General features: G+C 36.3%; 1 protein-coding gene across 2 annotated transcripts in view; it reads right to left on the bottom strand.

Moving 5' to 3' along the window:
- Positions 1–22,563, bottom strand: part of SYT1 (synaptotagmin 1) — a 507,590-nt gene that overhangs the window by 77,127 nt on the left and 407,900 nt on the right. For both annotated transcript variants that reach the window (XM_081059199.1, XM_081059198.1), the window contains exon 9: positions 9,312–9,429. In XM_081059199.1, coding sequence (XP_080915325.1) covers positions 9,312–9,429 — 118 coding nt within the window. The remainder of the gene's footprint in view (positions 1–9,311; positions 9,430–22,563) is intronic.

Here is a 22,563-nt window from a genome sequence, read left to right as displayed (position 1 = left end):
CTGGGTAAAAGCAGTTTTAATGTTCCCAAGAATATAAAATAATGTACTTATTTCATATTGCTAAGTTAAAAAGTTAATTACCTAAGTAAAAACTTAATCATTTATTTGTAGAAAAAAAATTATAGGGAGACACCTAGTTTTGCAGGGATCACTGACAATGAAGTATAGCAGTTAGGTTATTAGTAATTCACGAAGGTAACCAGCAGCTATGATCTCTTGACTTCCTTTTATAAGGAGTTAGTCTACAAAGCAAGTAAGATGCTGAATCATTACCTTATCTGTTCATGCTGGGCAAAAGATGTGACCAGGGGACCATTTTTGTCTTTACTTCTTCGCTGAAAAATATCTTTATGATTGTGAGGAATAGCTGTAGTAATGTCTACATTATTTCCTGGAGACAGTTACTACTAAAGGGGATAAGGGGGAATAAAAGAAGGAAGAAAAATCTGAAATGACAGCTAAAGTAAAGCAATAATTACATTTTTTAATTTTTATTTTGTGTTAGCTATTTCTAGTGTAATAAGATTACTATATGGTGCCGAAAGAATTTCAATAGGAAAAATTAAGTCAGATCAGATAGCAGATGAAGACAAAATAAGCAGCTAAGCTGGCAGAATTTAAAAATTCATAACTTGTTGTTTAGGCAGGGAACGTTGAGGTCTGTTCCCCTAACATGAGCATGCAAACATAGGTAGACACAATCCTTGCTCTCAGAGTGGCTCCTGGTGCCACAGTGAAGGAAGACTATGGAGAAGAGGAAAAGAGAGGGACACGTTTAAACCTAACAGACATTAGGAATAAGGAAATGAGGGACCAACTACAACCCAAATATCCTTTTGGAGGTGGAGGTGACTATAATAAAGTACGATTTTTTAAAAAAGATCATTTTTGATGTTTATTCCTTTGAACATTGTTACAGTGTTTGAGACTCAATGGTATATGGCATTGTCACCTATTGTAGGTGACAGGAATCTTGTAGCTTCGTAAAAGGAAGAAAAAGATGGCATATGTATTTGCTATATATTTTTAATAGTTTTATTAGGAAAAAATCTTTATCAAATGTGGATAATATGGATAATAGCTCTTGAAAAGCCCACCCAATGTAGTTAAAAAACAAACAAACAAACAGGAGCCTTAATTGTGCCAACACAATGATCTCTTAAAAAAAAATCTGACTCTCCTTATTCCTTTCCTGTATATGGAGTGGAGAGCAGAGGATAAAATGGTCAACTCTAGGATGGGAATGTAGCCCTTCTGGGTTGGATTTGTGAGAGATGCCGCTGTGGGGTCAGTTTCTGCTAGTTACCCATGGAACAGAATGGGGGCTCTATAAGACAGCACAAAATAAAGGTGTGGAGATGTCCCCTTTTAAGCCTATAGCTCAAAACAGACCCATACATGTATGTTCCATTTCCTGGAGTAACCAGCTTTTATTCCCCAACTGGAAAGTAGCAAAAAAAAATTGACAAAGAATTTTTGAGTAGAAAAGTGCCTTTGAGATCTTTCTGAATGGCCCTCCCTTTTATCTATGTGCTTTCAAACATCAAGGTCGCTTCTTAATTCTAGTATTGTGGGATGTGATAAACAGATTGGCATTACTCTAGCTCTACCTTTCATGATTTTCAGACTTTAATCATATCTCCGCTCAGCTTTCCTTTTCTGGGCTACAAAGTCCCAATCTTAGCCTGTCCTCACATAGCCCCTTCATCCCTGTTTTAGCCGCTTTCCTCTGGCAGTTACTCATCTAATACCATTATATCTTGCCTGAGGTGGGCAACCATAATTACATATACTCCACACATGGATGAATTTTAGCGTTAGTCTTGGACAAAGGTAGGGCATTTTTCCGCTCTTGTACATAATTACAAAATCTGTGACAACACCAAGCCACTTTGGTTGTAATAGTACACTTTGTGAATGTCTTCACTGGATTCTTCTGTGTGACCTTTTTCTTGGTTTATAATTGACCCTATTATTTATAGTCTAATTTTTTTCTTTCAATGTATTATTTCTAAACTTGCTTACTCTGAAGCTCATCTGCCACATTTTGGCTTACTCAACACAGCAAGATGTTTTACATTTATCCATTGAACTTGGCATTTCAATGGCCGAAAGCATTTGTCACCTTCAAAATTGAGAGTTTCATTTTGATGAGTAAAAATGCCTTAGCTCAGACCTCTTTGGTGCTCACTATTTTCACTTGTCCATCTGTGCATTTCTCTTGTCAACATTTTCCAGTTGAGCTCTATTTTCCTGGTACATTGTCAATTGAAGTTCCAGTTTCTTCAATTTTAATATTTAAATATCTAACTTTGACCCCACAGAGGGGTAGTAAGCTTTTGTACTATTACATCTACTGATTACCCTCTACCCCCACAATATCACACACTGTTTTCCAGAGTCAGGCCTTGATAAAATTGAGTAGTAGATGCATTTTTTCTCTAATCTTTCTCTACCATTAGTAGTCACTCAAATACCTTAGACCTGGACTTTCTTTCAAAATGTTCTGGCAACATCCCTTCACATTTATCACTGATATCACTATACTGTTTTGTGTTTCATCCTCTTTAGTATGAAAGAATCGATCACTAAAATAACGTGCCACTCTGTACACAGGGAGAAATTGAGGTGGTCCTTTCAGCCTGGAAATCTATTACATAATATTAATATAATCTATTAATATCTGATCTTATGGACTCATTGATTCCGTCTTTTCTAAGTAGCCAAAAACTAATCAAACAATCAACCAATTTATATTAATGGCTTCCATGATGGAATTTTAGTTTGGATTTAAAGGAATTTTGGAATAAGGCAGAATTTTTGGCCACCTCTCAAACTGTAACATGTAGTTAGCCATCTGCTCTCCAGGTTTTACCTGCTGAGAAAGGATAAGGACTTAGATGTCGTATGTTTTATTCATGGAGTCTGAAGAGAGACTGTTTGGGTTGACATCCTAACTCTGCATGTATAATTCTGTGACCTTGGGAAAGTCAGTTTCCTCTCTGTGCTTCAGTTCCATGGATAAAATAGCATTAAAAATAGTATCTACCTCATAGTGTTGTAATGCGGATTAAATCAGGTAATGTATGTAAAACATTTAGGATGGTGTTCTGGCGCACCTTCCGCTGTGCAAGTGTCTGCTGTGACTTTTCCTTACATACCCAAGGACTGGCATGGTGCCCAGCTCAGAGGGTGTATTCAGATGATGTTTGCTGAATGATTGGATACGTACCTTCCAGCTACAGGACTTATTTAGGAGTTTTTGTGCTAACTGTTCTAACAAATTCATTGTAATCTATCACTCGTTTCTTTGGATTACTGAAATAGCCCACACTCCATATCTGCTCTTCTCATTTCCTTCAAACCACTATTAGTCCTTCAGGCAGAACATTTCTATCCATCGTGTGGTAACTGTGCCTGGGTCTCAACTTGTATTGGGCTTGGTTATACCCTTCTTAACCACTCAGTTGCTAGGTTGATCCAGTTTAAAGATTTGTCATTTGTTTTTAGATCAATTTATTCACATCTTAGGGATTCAGATTATTTTATCAGTATTGTAATTAAACATTTTGAAGTGTCACAGAATTTGATATTCTAACATTCAAGCCTAAAATCATGATGAAGACTTCTGATAGCACAGCCAACTTATGCATATTCCTGTCTTGTTAGCTCAATAAGATGCCAGTTTATTTGCATATTATTGCTTGACCCCTGATATCATGGCCAGTTCATTTGCATATCCATATCTAATTGGCTCATATAAGTTTTTGCTATTTTATTTATTGGCCCAGCTCCCAGACTAGTGGTTTTTAGCTCAAATCAATTGAATTTGGAGTGGTTTTCTTTGTCATGCTTTCAGCACTAATGGAAGGTACAGATAGGGTGGTGGTAACAAATGTATAAAGGAACCATCCAGTGCTTTTATCTTCTCTTTTAGTGGAAGAGATTGAAAAAAAAAAGACAGTAATTTAGACAAGTGGGCAAGGTATCTTTCAGTAAAGAGGATACTGGGTTGATGAAAGAAATGGAACTTCTTATAAAGAAAATTCCAGTGTATAAGGCAAAGGATATATTCTGTATCACTGACTAAAAGAATTCTAAGTTGGAATTTGTCTGACCTGAACCTCAGCTAAAATTATGATGTAGCATTTAAGTCTCTAAAGTGTAGTTTTCTTTTTTTTTTAATTTTAAGATATAATTGACATATAACATTGTGTAAGTTTAAGGTATCAAACATCTTTATTTGATAAGTTTGTATATTGAAATATGATTTCTCTCTCTACACTCTGTAAAGTGTAGTTTTCAAACTTAAGATGCCTAAGAATAACATGAAGCGTTGTTTAAAATGTAATTTCTATGTTTCTACCACTAGATATTCAGTTATAGCTAAGACTGCGGTAGTCCCTGAAATCTTAAATTTTAACATGGACCCTAGGTGACTCTGATGTAGGTAGAATATTACATCCTTTTTTTCTTTAAATATATTTTTTGTTTTTCTATTGTAGTTGACATATTAATTTCACATGTACAACATCGAGATTAAACATTTACATAACTTATGAAGTGATCACCCCAATGTATCTAGTACCCATCTGATACCACCTACAGTTATTACGATATTGAGTATATTCTTTATGCTATGCTTTGCCATCCCCATGACTTCTTTGTAACTACCAATTTGTACTTTTTAATCCCTTCTCCTTCTTTACCCATCCCTCCAACTCCCCTCCCATCTGGCTAGAGTATTGCATCTTGATAAATAATGCTTGAAAGAAGGATTTGTTTCTGCTGATTCATGGTTTCTATGTGGAATCTAGTGGTTCCCTAAAAATGAATAAATTGTTCTTTTCCTAGATGACTTCAAACATTTAAATTGGCTGTATTTCCCAAGTTATATTTCTAGTATGATAGAAATGAGAGAAGACAAACCCATGAACAACTTTTTAAAATTGCGTCTCATAGAAAGGAGGGAATATGTGCGAGGGGAGGGGTTTGGGTGGGTGGGTGGGCAAGGTCAGTGTTACTGATTTAGGGCTCAGTGGCTAATCCATATACTGGCAGTCTGACATACAGGGATGTTGACTCCTTTACTGCCATAAGTCCCCTTTTTTTAAATCCCTCCATCATCTTCCTCAAGTAGTTGCTGCCATTTCTGAATCTCATTGCCCCTCCTTATTTTTTTTGGAGACTTAGATGCTTTGGAGGAACCTCTTCTATAGCCCTGCCTTTTGCTTTTTATAGGATAAATCCCGCAGAGATAAGACAGGACTGGTAATGGTCAAGAAGACTGGGGGTGGCGTTTCGGACAGAAAGTAAAAGGGAGAAAGAAATAATGTGGGAGAATACTTAACCACATTTTCTTTAACCAGCGCTGGGGTCATCTCTGACCAGATCCTGCCTCATCGCCACCTCTCTAGCTCCTTGATGTTTAGGAGGCTGCTAGAATAGATGCGTCTGATTTGAATCCCTTGACATCATATTTGACACACTTTTGTTGTTCTCTTCACAATTAAGGCTACACACTTTTTACCCTTGTTGATTTGCCGTGGTTCCTAGCAGTACAAACACTTAGAAACATTTCAAAAGGACTTAGGTGCTAGCTTCAGGGAAAGGGAAACGGAACTGTTTGTGAGATTACATTCTGTTTCATACTGGATCAAGCAAGAAGAGAAATCTTCTAGAAGCCATCAGTGAGGTAACAAAATCAATTTATGATTCTGGGAAGAAAAGACAGGGAGTGCCAGGGAACTGTTTGACAGGGAGTGTTCATAGGGATTTATACATGTGAAAATTTCTCTAGTCTTCAAGGATGTGTTGATTTCCAACAATCCATGAAGCGTCCATTTCTTGCCGTACTAACCCTGAGGACCTCATCTTGGTGTTTCAGCTCCAGGCAGAGAAGGCACCTTTAGTATCTTTGTGCCAGACATGGATCGAGATGATTCAGTTACATTATCTAATGTCTCTAAGCTTCAATTTTCTGAGAATATTAGCTTCAGAAATTCATCACAGGTCTATCATGACAACCACATGAGTAAACCAAGATTTTTCTAGAAAAGGGATTTTTAAATTGCAAAATAAGGAGTGTTGGGATTTGCATGGTTTGCTCCATGGATATATGATAGAGATAAAATCTTTGTGCAGGGCGTTTTGAATTAACACAATAGGAAAGAAATAAACAGTCACTGTTGGAGAGTAGTAAGAAAAATTATTTTAAAAAATTTCCATTTCTTATTTTCTTCAATTTTATTGATTAATTCAATACCTTGTCTTAATCACTGATGAGTATGTGTAAAACATGGTCTACTGATATTATTTTGCCTAAATTGAGCAGCCAGTACCATCAAATAAACAAATGAACTTTCTTTTTCCATTGAATCAAATAATTGGTTAAACTGTCCATTGGTTGTTTTTGCATTTTGCATATTTAACCCAAGATTTGATAAAATTATTAATGGAAATAATTACAATAATATTTAGCGAGCACTTAGGTGTGTCAGAACCAGTGCTTTCATTCATTTTTTTCCACAATAATCTCATAAACAAGGTTCTCTTATTACTTCCGCTTTATAGATAATGCAATAAAGCTTAGAAAGCTTAAATAACTTGTCCAATGTCAAATTGCAAGTACTGGCAGTGTGGGATTTAAACTTTGGCAAAACAACCCACATTGGTTCCAATTTCTGGCAAATATAATTCGACATTTGAAATTACATGGAATAATCTCATTATATAATTTTGGTCTCATAGGACATACATAGGTCAACTTACTTTGAAACAGACCATCCAAGTGCTTAAAGTTATTTTAATGGTAAGTAGGTTAAACAAATTTGAAATGCAAGACTTGTTTTTTCAGGCCATAGCTCCTTTGTAAATAATTCATTGTTCATTCAGCAGCTATGCTCAGTGCTACCACTCAGTGAGGGCATCGTGGGAATACAGATGCACATTCTAGCGAGAGGGAAGCATGGTATTTGAAGGATACAAACTGTTATTGGCATTTAAAAAAGGGAAAGATTTGTTCTAGTGGGATGGATCAGAAAAGGCTTTATGGAGTCCCTACTCCTAAAATGTTCTCTTCCCCGGAGATCCCAAGGTTCCTTTCCAGAATGTTGTCAAAATGTTACCTACTCATGAGGCTTTCTCTGACTGTCCCATTTACCATGACTCCCCAGCATTCCTTATCCTACTTCTGTGTGTTGTTTTCTCGGTAGCACTTTTTACCTCTTGGCATACTATGGGTTTTTCTTATTTATTCATTTTCCACATTAAAATGTAAGCTGGATGACGGCAGGGTGTTTTTGCCTGTTCACTGACGTAAACCTAGCTTCAGAACAATGCCTAACATAAGGTAGGGGCACATTTGTTTAATCGATGGAGGAAAGGAGACTTAAGCTGGGCCTGAAGAATGCATAGGATTTAGGTCGGCATTATTGGAAGGAAAAGAATTCTAGGTGAAGATCATGACTTAAGCGAGGAATGGAGGCAGCACTGAAGGGTGTAATACAAACGGGGAGGTAGACCCGGGGAGTACTAGACACAGGTGATGATGACATGGTTGGCATCGAAGTTTGGAATGGAACCTGTGTGAGTGGGTACAAAGGACATGTAATAGTATCTGGCTATTGAACCAAAGGAAAAGGTCAAAGGTGTCTGAAGTCAGACCTCAGGGTACTAAGTAGAAATCTGTGAATGAACTGTTTTTGTGCTTAAACAATTCTCAGAATTTTTTCACATGTGGTCACATGAAATACTCATTATTATGGTGTCATTTTTTTTTTTTTTAGGTTAAAATACATTACATTTACTAGTGTTTAAATGTATTGCATTTATGAAGTTTAAACGATTACATCTTTGGCCATTGGAAGCCTCTTTAAGGTAGCTCCTAAGTCTGACATAACCCCACTAGTCTTTGGTAGCTTCCTTGCTTTCAGGTATGATGAGATGTTCTGGGCTTGTCTTGTATAGTTCCTGTGTCACACCTGGAATCTCCCATTTCTCTAATTAAGCCCCAGGTTCTTTTAGTGAGAAATTCTATTTTCAAACCATATCTGGTGCTAGGGATGCTCATTACTAATTGACCAGTCTGTTTTAAGGTCTTTTCAGAGGACAGGGCTAGGAAAGGTATATGTCTAGAGACACTTACATACATACATGCATATATTCTACATCTTAGACACATTACGTATTCTTCACATGTTTAGAGGAAAGTGTGCTCATTGCTTTAAATGTGTTCTTTATGCTATTAAGCAATAGAAGCAGTCAGCTATTAAATGAGGTCTTAGTGACTTGAAAGAATTAGTACAGCATCCTCAGGCAATTTACTTATAAAGAGAAATACACTTAGGCACCAGAAGAATTTTGTTGACAAATTAGTGGTTCAGTAAGTAGAAACTCAGCTTTAGCATCTTTTAGCTGTTATGCTTTGGAATATAAAAATCACCGGGCTGCATTAGGGTGACCTTTTGAAGTTTGCAATATTTTTATTAGAGAAAGCACTGCATAACCAGTAATGTTAGTTCTAGTGCCATGGCCACAAACAATGACAACCATAGTCTGTTTATGATGACCTTGTGACATATCAAGAAAATGTCTCACACTGCAATAATGTACTGGAAAATTAAATATAATTGATTTAATCGCACAGAGAAGAAAATAAAAAAAATATGTTCAACTATGGAAATGACAAGTCCTTGAGTTGACTTTGCTTTTGAACAAGAGTATAGTACTTATTTTTTTTTTTTAAATGAAGGTAGGGTTGCATAGAACTTTAGATCCAAGTCTTTTCCATCCCCAATATAAGCTGTAGAAAATAAATGCATCATCATGGGGATTTACTCTCAAACAGATTTTATTTGCTCACATATATTTCAAATGCAAAATCTTTAATAAAACAGTATTGTTAAAAACCATGCGAGGCCATCAAATACCTAATAAGTCTCAGATAAGCACTATTTTTTGTATCCTGGGTGAATTTTGACTAAGAAAGAACTCAACAAAATTATAATTGGTCATAGGCATTGCCTTTTTGAAGAGAAGCAGACATCTTCAGCCTTCAATGCTATAGAACTGGCAATTGATCACTTGACTATGAAGCAGGAAAATAGATTTCATTTTCTGTGCCAATTCCAATAAATTGAGAGTGGCTTCCTGGGGTGCTGTGTTGGGATACATTTTGAGATTGCTTCCAGCCTCCGTAGGAAAGAGAACTGTGATCAATTAAGCATTAGGGAGTCACAGCTTGTGTGCTATGCATTTGGTAACCATGAAGAAATAGCATTTAAAGAAAACAATAAACATCACAGACTTACCAGATAAGCCCCCTACGTCCATCTTCTTCAGGTTCTTTGCCTCCAGAATGACAACCGTCAGTTTGCCAGCCGTAGGTACATAGCGCAGGGAGAAGCAGATATCACCCAATTTCTCTTGCTGTGAAATCCAATATGAAGGTTTAAGTAACTTTTCAGGTAAAGGTGAATATAGTTTGTACATATGCACTGTAAATTCCTCAGGAGGAGGATTATGACAGAATTTGAAAACTCTTAGGTTCATTGTCGTTTATCCAGTGGTCTTTCGTTTACCAAGGTAGCGTTAAGACTGACTGTAACCCTTTTCAGTTTATAAACAGCTCCTTTGTACTTTAACATTCTTCAAAATATATCCATAATTCAACAGTTCAGGAAACAAGCCCAAGATGACTTTCTTAGAATAAAATGTTCATAACTGTATTAAATACTTTTGAAAGGAGCCTAACACTTTTGTAGGAAAACCAACCCTACCTACATTTTTGTCTCTTTGCATTTCAAATCGGATTATGATTAATACTTTAGATTTTTGGGAAAAAGACTTTTATTTGTGTTCCACTAAATTCTATTTATTGATGACAAATTCTGACTTTCTAGTACATGAAAGGCAACAAAGTAAATTTTTGTACTTTCAGTTTTATTCATTTCAAGGGAGATCTCACTTTCTTTTTCCTTATCCTAATATTTGTAAAAATCTAAGTGGCAGTCTGGCAAACCCATACATAGGAATACAAAACAAAGCATCCCACAGTCCCTCATGTTATTTCACTGGTACCGTGTTTTAGGCCCAAAGCACATTCTCCAGTCTTGTACTCAGGCATTTCTGAACAAATGAGTCAGTTTAAAATGATGGTATATAGAACTTTTATTTATTTATTTTTTTCAGAAAGGACTGCGATGGGTTCTCCAACCTTAAGTATCTTACTCTTTGGAATAACTAATTAAGAACCATGGTATTAGAACTTTAGCATTCATATTTATAAGCATGAGAGAGATGTGGTGGGAGCCTCTAGACTGCTTTCTGATATAGGAAATTAGGCATATGGTAAATGAGGGTTTGTTGCTTATTGCTCCCACCCCCTCCTGCAAAAACAGGTTGACTTCTGAATACAAAGAAGGTAATGGTTGTGTCAGACTTCTGCATAGACTTTTAATACAGGAATGACGCACAGAAGACCATAGCCTAATGTCCTCTCATGTTCTACTCTTACTATGACTGTGTTTGGCCTTATCTATAACTTCACGTATGTTAAATGAGCCAGTGTCTCCACTGTGGAAATAACTGCCTAGATGTAATTTAACAATTTAAGGAAATGTAATTCCTTTTTTAGGGTACTCATTATATGCACCTTTAAAGAAAGAAAAGGTAATCAATCACCTGTTCTATGATTTATCTATACGTGTGAACTAATATATTCTGTGTGTGTGTGTGTGTGTGTGTGTGTGTGAGAGAGAGAGAGAGAGAGAGAGAGAGAGAGAGAGAGAGAGAGAGAGAGAGAGAGAGAGAGAATTGGTACTCTTTTTCCTTAAATAATGCTTTTTTGAAAATATCACCATGTGAATTTATAGCCCCAATTCTCTCATTCCTTGAATGCTCATAGATCTTACCCATCTTATGTTACTAAGGACGTTCTTTTTTTATCTTATTGTGCACATGTCTTAGTTTTCCTACATGACTGTAGACTCCTTAAAGGCAGGGTCCTTGCCTGAATTCACTTTCCACACTATTCGAAAAAGCAAATAAATGGCAATTTTAGGTAATATCCCATTTTGAGTTATCTAGGTCATAACTCTTTTCCATTAGTATAGATAATAGTGACTTCTACCTTGCTAACTTCACCAGAAGTGCCTATTCACCCCTACAAATTAATTTACACATCAGGAGAATCTAGTGGAAGAAATTTATTTTCATAGTCTTTGAACATGCAGAATGAGAGTCAATATCATAGAAATTAATATATAGTGTAAACAGATTCATCTGAATCTTATAAGAGAAATGTAAATGAAGGCAATTTCTGTTAAAAAAAAAATGCTCATGAAGAGGAGGGTTCGTTTTGCAGGATTCTGTCTTTTCGCCACAACGCCTTCCCTGGGGAACTCACTCTGTTGCAGAACCAGGTTATTGTAACTGTTCTAATTAGGCATTTTAGACATGACTGTTCTCTCTTAAATGACACTTCTCTTTATGTCCTATCATTTAATTGCACAATTAATTTATGGGCATCTCAATTGTTTTAAACAAAGAAATGCCACAACTTGCCTATCTTTTAGTATCTTTTTATTCAATCTATGATGGATAGGGAATTTTAAGGTTTTACATAATATTTAGCTTTAGAAGACAGCAATTATAGAGTTTGAAAAAACACACCTCAAGTAGGAGAAATATATAAAGTACCTGTAATTTTAAAGCTATGGGATGGAGGAAGAATGAGTGTGTGAAAGCAAGAAAATATCAGAGAAAGAGAAATATGAAAAAATACTTATTTTAGCACCCTTTACAGATCTACATTTACCTAATTTAGAAATTTGAACATGTAAAATTTTATTTGCTCATAAAATTATCATAATTGGTATGCTAAATTAAACATGTATTTTTTATATTAATCAATGGAAGTTACTTTTCAGTGTTTTAAAATGGTATGACTTCTGGATCTGTAAGCCATTTGAAAGCTAGTCACTGTTTTTTTCTGGAATTTGCGTCTTTTATGGCCTCAGGCAGATAAAGAAAAGCTAATTTTCTAGAAAGATGCGAGGAACCTATCCAATTCGTATGAACCTTTATCTTGTTCATTAAATTTTCTGCATTGTAACTACCTAAGGTATAAGTGTATGCTTTCTCTAATTCTTTAAAAATCAGCTTTAATAATTTTCTAAAGTGAAAAGTTTGAGAATGGGACAACTGTCTTCCATTACATGCTAGTTTTGTCCTCGATTCATTGATTTAGGACATTTGATTAGATGGTGATACACTAGAGTCTGGTTTTAGCATGTGGTAGTTTTACTGTATCTTTTGTCATCTACATAGAAGGATTAGAATGATCTGGAAGTTTTTTGTTTTTGTTTTTTTAATTTGTTTTTTTTTTTTGTGTGTCTGGTTTATTTCACTCAGCATAAAATTCTCAGGGCTGACTGACATTATAGCCTGTGTCAGAATTTTCCTTCTTTTTAAGGCTGAATAGTGTTCCATTGTGTGGATGGACCACATTTATTTATCCATTCATCCTCATAACGATCTGAAAGTTTTATGTGGAGAGTTCACATCAAACTCTTATTTCATAATTTTCACATGTCAGTTTGGAAGAAAGTTGATTGGATAATAATATAAAGATTTAGTATTAAACATTTTATCTATCACTCTAAAGTTCTAGAAATGAAGATTTTCTAAATTTTAAAACCTTTTCCTTTAGTGGGGTTATGGCAATGAGAAACAAAAGTAGTTCTTGGAAAATTTACGTAGGAAGATGATACCCAAATCTGCATGTCAGATCTGTACTGCTCCTTGATAATTCTGTCTAGTTTTCTCCATAACAGTCCTGTGAAGTAGATACTGTTATGTCTGTTTTATAAATGAAGACTTTAAGACTCAAAGGTTACATAAGATTACATAGGTTTCTCAGTGTGGAACTGAATGAAGCAAGGTCCTTTGACTCAAAATCAAAGTTTTGAGTTTTGAGTTTTTTTTACTGTCAGATTGGAATGACTAATATTTCAACTGACCACCCACATGGATATTCCATTTTCAATGCCACGTTAGCCCTATCGTAAAACTAGAAATGAAAACATTTCTGGAAATGTAGATTTTATAAGATAATTTAAAAACCCTGTAGAGTTGTAGCTGACAGACGAGCGCTTTTGCTGGTGTGATTATCTCGTGAAGGGGCCTTATTACTATTAGGAATTTCAAATTTATGTATAATTTATTTTAGCCAATTGCCTTGATAACTAGGTGGAAACCGCCAGTTAGTGTTAGAAAGCTCCAACTGTGAGATTTGGAGAAATTAACCTGCTTTTTACAATATGGAGCTGACAATCAGAAAGCACCTTTGTTCTGAGCTGCTTGATAATTCCATTATTTTTTTTTCAAGCAGCCACTAAATAGAGTAGCAAGGAATTAATGATTTAATAGACGATTACAGCAATTCCATTCCTTTTTGAAAAGCACTAGGTATTAGAACAGAGGTCATATCTAATGGATAAATAAAAGTTTGATTTAAAATGAATATTTATATGATGGCTTCTATAACACCATGCATTGTTTTATATATAAAAAGAAGGATTCACTTAATGACCTTTGCAAATGGGGCTAAGTTCACATGCTTGGTGGAAATGCTGTACTTTTGAATGAGTTTTTAAAAGGTACCTGAATTGACTTAATGCTGTGACATTTTAAAAGAACATATTCTATTTATGTTAATCTTAGGATTTTTCTGTTTTAAATTGGCAATAGATTGTCTGAGTAGAGGATTTTTCTCTGAGGTTGGGAATCTATTTAGAGGTGACAAATAAACAAATGGCAATCCAATAACCTTTCAAAATAAAATCCCGACTATGCATATTCTCCATTTGTGAAAAACAAAACACAGAAAACTAACATGTTTTTTATTTATAAGAAGGACAATGTCAGGTTTTTAATTTTAATAACAGAATGGTGTTAAATATGTCCTTTGTGTGGTAGTATCTTTGAAATTCATTTTATTCCCACAACTACTCTCATATCCCTGAAGTATCTGCCAAATCGGTATTTACATCTAATGGTCCAGATGGTCACAGTGTGAAATGTTGCTGTGGATGTACCCAAGCAAAAAAGACTGACTCTGGCCTAATGCACAAATGTACAGTAAGTTGTTCAGGTGAAGGAGACAGCATGTTATGTCTTTGAATACATTTTTTGTGAGGATACTCTATAATCCATTTACTTTGTATTCATTCCATTGTTCATTCATTTCTCATTAAACATATATTTAGTTTCACCGGGGACTCTGCCATGTTCTAGTCTAGGCTCCATCTATACCTAGTGAATAAGATGATTTTAAGAAGTTTGGAATATAGAGGAGAGACAGATTTAGATAAAGAAACACAATATAATGTGTTCACTGAACCATATAGGTGGCACAGATGCTATGGAAACAAAGTAGAGAAGGTTGAAACTTTGCTGGGTCTAGTAGTCAGACTGACTAAAGGAGGCCATTAGTTGGAGATTTGTATCCCCGATAGTCATTACCAATTTCTTCAGCCACGCCAGATGCATATTCTTTGTAAAACTAATGTGCTTGCCGTGCAAACGTAGCTTTGAGACGAATCTCGAGCTCTCCCCTTTTAACCAGAACTAGTGTGTATATGGGTGGGTGGGTGGGGAGGGTTGGTAACATATAAGTGTCCTGGAAGAGCCTGTACCTGAGCTAAGATGTGAAGGTTCAGCAGGAAGAGTCAATGTGAGCCCCATGAAGAAGAGGCCCAGAATGTTCTAGGCACAGGAATGCACATGCAAAGTCCCAAAATGCTTAAACCAAGTTATTTTGTATAAGTGTAACATTTACCTAATTTAATTAAAGGGGGGCTTCTATTTGATTTACAGCTTCAGAATTTCTTCATGATAGTTTTAATGTCTATTTTGATTGTTATACACTTGTAGTCCTATTAGAAATAATAATTAACAACAGAAAAGTGGATAATCTGAAATGATGAAAATAATGATGAAAATAGAAAATCAAAATGCCTATAAATGGTAAGAGGAAAGTGCAGAGCAGAGTGATGGGAAGAGCACTGGACAGAAGCATGGGCATTAACTCACTGTTTGTTCATAAAACAGTAAATATTTATTGGGATATTTATGAACAGGATATTTATTGGGCACCTCCTATGTGCCAGGCACTGTTCTAGACACTGGGACACAATAAAGCATACAAACCCAATGAACCAAATAAGGAAAGTAAAATGTCAGGCAAAGTAAGGTGTTTAGAAGAGTGCCTGGCACATCAAACGTACTAGAGGAGTGTTTGCTACATCTATCTTAGTAAGCCAAATGTTTTTTTCAGGTCTCATTAACCTGAACTCTCAGCAGAATTTGTTGACTTCCCTCTCTTCCTTGGATTGTCTAATACAATGCTTTCTTGATTTATCTGCCTCTGGCCACTCATTCTTGGTCTCCTGTCCCAAGGTTCAGTCCTAGTCCATTTCTTTTCTTCGTAAACTAATATTATCCCAGTCTATAGCTTTAATTACAATCTAGAAGGGATTCCAAAATTTGTACCTTCAGTTAAGACCTTTTATCTGTGCTCCAGACTTATACATCCAACTGCCCATCATGTCCACATTAGAATATTTCATACACATTTTAGAGCCAAAAACTGAATTGATGATCTTTCTCACAAACTGGTTCATTCGATTTCAGTGATTGGTACCAGCCTCCAATTAGTACTCAAACCAGAAAACTGGACATTAGCATTGACCTTTGACTTCATTAGAGTTATGATTTAATCTATGAGTAATTTCTCAAGTGGGTTTACTTGTTTCCGTCCCTAACAAATAAATCTCTAATATTCCAATATTAGACTACTTACCACCCTAATCCAATAATCTGTTATCTGAATTATTCCAATAGTCTCTTAATCGCCTTGAATTTACTCTTAAAATACAGTGGGCAGAGTCACCTTTTTCAAAACAAATACAATCCTCAAGTAGGTCTTCTGTCTGTCTTGGGATAAAGACCCACGTCTTTACCATCAGTTATGATATTCTCCAAGGTCTGGTACCTGCTTACTCCTTATCCTCATCTTATGCTACTTTCCCTTCTGTGCTCCAGTCATATCAGTGTTTTTCCCCCCATATCATTAAATATGTCATGTGAATTGTACTCATCTTTCAGGCCTCACCTCAAAGTTCACTTATTTGGAGAACACTTACCTGACTTACCAGACTAAATAAGGCCCTTTTATATATGCTTTAGTAGCTCCTTGAACTCTTCCTTTGAGATATTGATTATAGTAATCATGTGCTATAATCATGTACAGTAACTGTAGCCATGTGACGCAGGCATGTATTGATTTGTGTGATTATTGGATTGTATCTCACTTCTATGAACTTGATCATGTTTGTATAGTACCTTTTCTTCTATGTGCATAGTACCTGGCACATAGGAGATGATTAGTACACTTTCATTGGGTCAAAGAATGAATGCTCCACTTTGGCAGAAAGTACTAGAGAGAAGTGATGTGCACCACTCCCCCAAACTCCTTCCTATGATCTTTTTCTCTCTCCTATGGCAGACAATGACTTTGGAATCCACATACTGAAGACGGCAGAGGTTCAATCAGCCAGATTTCTGAATGATTCCGGTAGGAAAGCAGAGCCCTACCTGCCAATGTGGTACCACCTTGTACTGTTGAGTGAGCAAGAAATAAGTTTCTCTTTGGTTGAATCATCACATGTTTGGGTCTATTTGTTACTGTAACCTAGCCTGACAATAATACAAAGAAATGAATGAATTCTAAATGGTGTTTCCAAAAGTACTATTACTGATTTATTTCATTTCGTTTTGTGTGGTTTATAGAAAATGAGCAACACTTAGTTTTATACTTCATTAATTTAGCTCGTTAAGCCCTTTTTTGTGTTTTCAATGTCAATCGTGGTGCAAGGTACTGGGAACAGGGATGATTAAAACTTGTTCTTGCTAGTAAGAAACTTATTCTATGCTGGGGAGAACAGGCATAGAAACAAAAGTTCAACATAAAATGGTAAGGGCCATTATAGAAACGTACTATGAAGTAACATTATGGAGAATGTAGAGGAATTTGTTGTACTTAATTTCATATTAGGTGCATTTTGAGTGCAGGGTAGGGGAATGTGAACAGAATGCGGACTGGAAAGTGAGTCCCAGAAATTTCTTTGTCAAGACTCCTCATGCTGTAGCATGCCGCGGTGCCTGAAATTCCATCCTTCATTCCCTTCGCTAAAGCTCTCCATCTCTAGGAGTCCTTTAAAATAATATGAAATACTGTTTTGCCCCCTAGTGGATGACATGGCGAGCCATCATGGTATTAAATTTTAGTTGACAAGTTTCTTGGGTTATGGAAGATTTATCTTGAGGGGAGATGGGCAAAAATGGGGAAGATGGTGTGTATAGACCCCCATAGCTTGGGATGCTGCTTTTAGTTAGTTGAGGGCTTTAATAGGATCCTGGTAAATGACCAATTTTATGAGGACATGTGAAGAAGGAGGGGAATAATGGAGAACAATTTGTGGGAGGTATCCAAAGACAAAACTTTACCAAGTTGCTTTGTCCAGTTAACATTCTCCCTTTATCAACTACATGTCCTTGATTTTCTGTCCTAGAATTTGAAATACTGTTTTCTTGTCCTCTTGACTTTGAGGCTCTGAGGTAAAGGGGCCTCTTCCAAATAGTTATTTGGATTATGGGAAACTGTGTTATCTTCTTGTGGATACCAAGTAATTTTGAAATATGGGTAACACATATTTCTAAATAAAAATGTAGATTTGACTTATGCAGATGTAAAGGAAACATTGTAAAGAAATATTATGTCCGAAAGTGGGTTATTGATCCGGTAGCCTTCATGACAAACGATGCCAAATAATCCTTGGAAGGCATTGTTTGGCACTTTGAACCCTGAGAAGTGTCATCTCTACTGCACAAGATGTACATTTGAATGAATTCCACATACACTTACTGATAGAGCAGCATTAAATTTTACTCATCAAGCCGACAACTGCAAAGAGTTTATAGCCTGACCTTCTGTCACTCTGTAGCATCCTAACTAAATTGAGAGCAACCTATGGGGGAATAGGGTTTTGAAAGAGAACTCAGAAGCCAGGGTGCTGTAATACCTTTCTCTTTTTAGGTTTGGGATGATGGTGACCAAGAGGGAATTGGGAGGGAATGGAGATATCACAGAATTAGGAGATGTCATTGCCCCAGGAAGACTCTTTTTCTCCACAGGGAGGGCTGGGTAAAAAAAGGAGTGGGTGAATGCTCAGCAGACCTGAGTTCTGCTACTAACCAACTCATGGGGGGCATTGTAAGCAAGTTCTTCCTGTACCATTAAAATAGATAATTAATACCTGCTTTATCGTTATGTGAGGATTACACAAGACCCTTCTGTGGACCAAGGGGAGCTCAAAATCATGGAGGAAAAACCCAAAAAGAAGGTGATAAAGAGAGTATGGTATAGACTTAGGGAAGTCACACAGAAGCTGGTAAGGAGAGAAGGGCTGCTAAAAAGCAAGGTTACGGAGTTCAGAGAGGCCAAATGCAGCTTCTCCATTCTGGTTTCATTTGGTCATGGGATCTGTCCATTGCAAATAAGAGTCTTGGAAAAAGAGAAAAAACAGGAAACAACAACAACAACAACAACAAAATCCCTAAAGAGTTGGAGTTTGGGAGGCAAGGCAGTGGGAAAACAGGGAAAGTAGTAGAGGGGGAGAAAAGAAACTTGAGGAGGAAAGTAAAGGAAAAGCTCACTTGTCTATCTTCTATTAGAAAGAGGACAGAAGGAAGAGAGAAGGTAAGGAAAATAAAAAACTCGGAATGGTGAGAAAAGCAGTGGGAGGATTTTGAAAGAGGTCTTTCTGTGGATTCACTTCATAAGGACGAGAGCTGTTGCCTGGTGAGGGACTATGTGGTGGGACCCTAATTATTAGTTCAATTGGGAAGAACTCAGGAGACGTATTTTCAGTAATTCAAATCCACAGAAATAAAGAGTTTGATGTGAACCTCAGATGACAGAGAAAATGGATATATTTCGTAGACTCTAACAGAAGGAAAAGCACCAGGCACTGTGGTGATTTCCCCAAGCTAAAGCTAAAGACTGTTAGTTCTTTTCAGGACTGAAACAGGGGATATAGGTCATAAAGCAATTTCATTGAAAAAAAAAAAGAATACTATGATATGCTGAAGTTCCATTAACAGTGGTAGAGAGATTTGGCATTAGGATAGGGAAATGGAAAAGTGTGAAATAAAAAACGTTTGAGAGGCACAGGGGCACTCTACATACTGGTTGTTCTCAATCCAGATCAGAGATGCCTCTGGCTGCTATTGAAACAGCCAGCGATGTCCTTTATATGTGTGTCAACGAATCATATGAGCAGAAAGAGCAAGAAAGGAAGAAACATATTTGTGGGGAGATGGCCCCTTGAAAAGGTTGCCATAGGGTACTTTTGGGGTTGATGGAGGAAATAAAAATTGGTCAAATGGAAGAAAATATCAGTGTTACATGTTACGTATTATTTATAGTTCTTTAAAAATGGATTTGAAGGTGCAGCCGAAATTTAGATAAGCTTGTCAGAGAGAGGAAGAACAAGATAAAAATGCCTGGAGAAGATGGCTCTTGCAGAGGAAAGGAAAACCACTACCCAAGAAGAGAGGCGTATGTTTGAAGTCCAGAGAGGAAAAAAGAAAGGATTGGGAATGAAGAGTCCCTAGAGAACCTAATGCAAAGAAAGGCGCAAAAAGACAAAAATAACAGGTTTTCTACAGATGAGCTCCAAGTTCCGGGGTGGGGGGTGGGAGGGAGAACACAGAAGAGTAGGAGACAAGAGGAGGGATTAGATTCCAGAAAGAAAGCAGATAGTCAATTACATCTCAGTAAGACTAGAAAACAGGCTAATTTATAGGGATTTGGAGGCCTAAGAAAACCACACAGATATAGGAAAGCACTGCTTGCAGTAGGACTAGGTAATATAAAAGAGAGTGCCACGGTTTGGAAGCACAATGAGATTTTACAATAAAATATAAGTACTTTACAGTAAGAAGGAAATTAACACTCTTGAAGGGGTTGACTTGGGGTTCTTGATACTCATCAATAGAGGAAGAACGCCACACAGAGGGGGAAATGGATTGTTGGAGAGGGAGACCCTGGGTTAGATGTGTGAGTGTGAGTTTGTAGTGGGAAAGAAAGAGACCAACTTTGTTAATGTTCCTGGCTCTTCTAATCTTCAGGAGCAAGAACAGTTAAGTGGCAGAAATGGGAGGATCCATATTAAACATGACTGCCCTTCTGACAGACTCGGAAAGGGTGGTTTTACTTGAAAAGATTTTTGAAAATATACAGCGCAACCTATGAAGATGCTGCCAGAGTAGAGGATAAAGGCCGTGGACATAGAAGGAAAATGGTGAAAGTATTATACAAAGAAATATCGAAGGAGATGTACATTTATACAGCAGAAACATTACTATGTGAAAGCACATTTATTTGGGGTTGCAAGAAATAGAACAAGGAGAACTATGATTTCACCATATTGTCTTGTGGCTTCTAAACTTTAAACATGCTGCTTCCTTTGCCTGGTATAACCTCCCTTTTTTTATCTCCTGGACTCCTACTTATTTCTCATGTGCCATCTCAACTGAGTCTTTCCCTGACCATTCTCATGAGAGTTTGACCCTTCTTTCCTCTTTGCATTTCCATGGCACCATTCCAAACTCTTAGTATTCGTATAGTGTTTGCAATGTTACACTCTAGATGTCTGTTCACCTGTATCTCTCTTTCATTAAACAAGGCCTATATTTTAATCAGTTTTGCCTAACCCCATATTTGCCCTATGGCTAAAGGTCAATATAAAGTTACAGGTCAAGAGACATTGTGTCTTACTGTATGAAAGACATAGGACAGAGGGAAAATGGCAATTCTTAGTTTTTATGCAGTAGTAAGAAAAGTTTGGGATTCGTTGGTCAAGACTATGGGGAAAAGTCATCTGCAATAAGTATTTTGGGTTAAATGACAGAAATCATCATAAGTTCTGCCTTCTGAGAGGCTCACAGCAGAGTAAAGGAGGAAACATCTGGTTCTTTGTTAGGTTCCTGCCTCTTAGAGTGAAATCACCCCTATAAGGAGGAGGAGAAAAAAAAAGACTATGAGGAAGAAAAAGAAAATCTATGCTCTATGAACTAATGATAGAAAAAAAAAAACCAACTGTGTCTAGAACAAAGCTGATAATGAAATTTTCTTTAGAGTTGAGATATCATATATATATATATATATATGTATATATATTTTATACAAAGCAAAAAAAAGGTAGCAGGATTTTGGGATCAAGTTTTGTGGGAAAGTAGACATGGCAAGGACAATGTATACAGATCATTGGGAGAATAGACAGGATAAAAATACAAAAGCGGCAAAGAGAAACCAATAATGACTTGGGAGGACTGAGTAGGTTTTAAAAATGATATATGAGTAGCATTGGGAATAGGTGCTGTTTGATGGTTGGAGAGAAATTGAAATTAGATTTATATATAATCAACTATTTTTTATAATAAAGAACTGGTGAGGATAAAATGAAATCAAAGATGGACAAGAGCTTTGTAATATTAAATCTGTTCTGTACATGAAAGGTACTAATATTTTTCTTGCTAGTTTAGTATCAGTAGATTACCCATTTTTAAGCATGCTCCCTTTGCCTCATTATTTTCTTTAGACATCGAGTGGCTGGATCTTGTAAAGATGCAAACAAACCCTCTTTAAATTTAGATTTAGCTACGGCTGGATCTTATAAAGATGCAAAAGACCCCTCATTGCTTGATGACATAATAGCTGAGGTAGAATATTTGAATTTCTGAATAAATATAAACCCCAATTATGACTATGGGCATTTTAGTCACATCCAGGGGAATTAGAACCCTCTATGGATGGAATGCTAGGAGAATTGTAAGACTTCTTTACTTGAGATAAAAAAGAAAGTACAGTCCATTTTTTGTGCCTCAAGCATGTTGCATTTACTTGATAGTTTCCTAGTGTCACTGGGAAAATAATATAATTAGATTGTGGGTAATAGAAACAATCTTTCTCATGCACAGTCCATTTAATTAGTTTTCTGATATAGAGGAGAGTATATGGAGCAGCAAATTAAAGGCATATAGTTTAAGAATTTGAAAGAATTTCTTAGATTTTCTTCTTTTTTATATAACTGACTTGAAGAAATTTGCTTAACTTTAGTTACCGCCTTCACAAAATAGATCACCAACTTAAAGACAATCACAAACACCTCTAACCTCCCCTACATTAACCTCAGTTTCTTAGCGAAGCTGTCCTATTTGCATATTACTTCTTTTTCAGAGTTTTTGACTTTCATCTCTTCCATGGTGATCTTCTCATTCATTTCTACCTAAAGGTTATGCAACTAATTAGTGTATTTCTCATGTAGGCCTTAAACACATTACATTTGTGGCAGAATTAACAGAGGAAGTCCAGATCATCCCTAAGTATATTTGGAATTCAATTTGCGAAGATTTCACAAATTGTTCATTTTGCAG

The sequence above is a fragment of the Rhinolophus hipposideros genome (genome assembly GCF_964194185.1).
Source record: "Rhinolophus hipposideros genome assembly, chromosome: 9".
NCBI lineage: Eukaryota > Metazoa > Chordata > Mammalia > Chiroptera > Rhinolophidae > Rhinolophus > Rhinolophus hipposideros.
The sequence above is the reverse complement of the archived record's forward strand: the minus strand, read 5'-3'. Positions and strand labels throughout refer to the sequence as shown.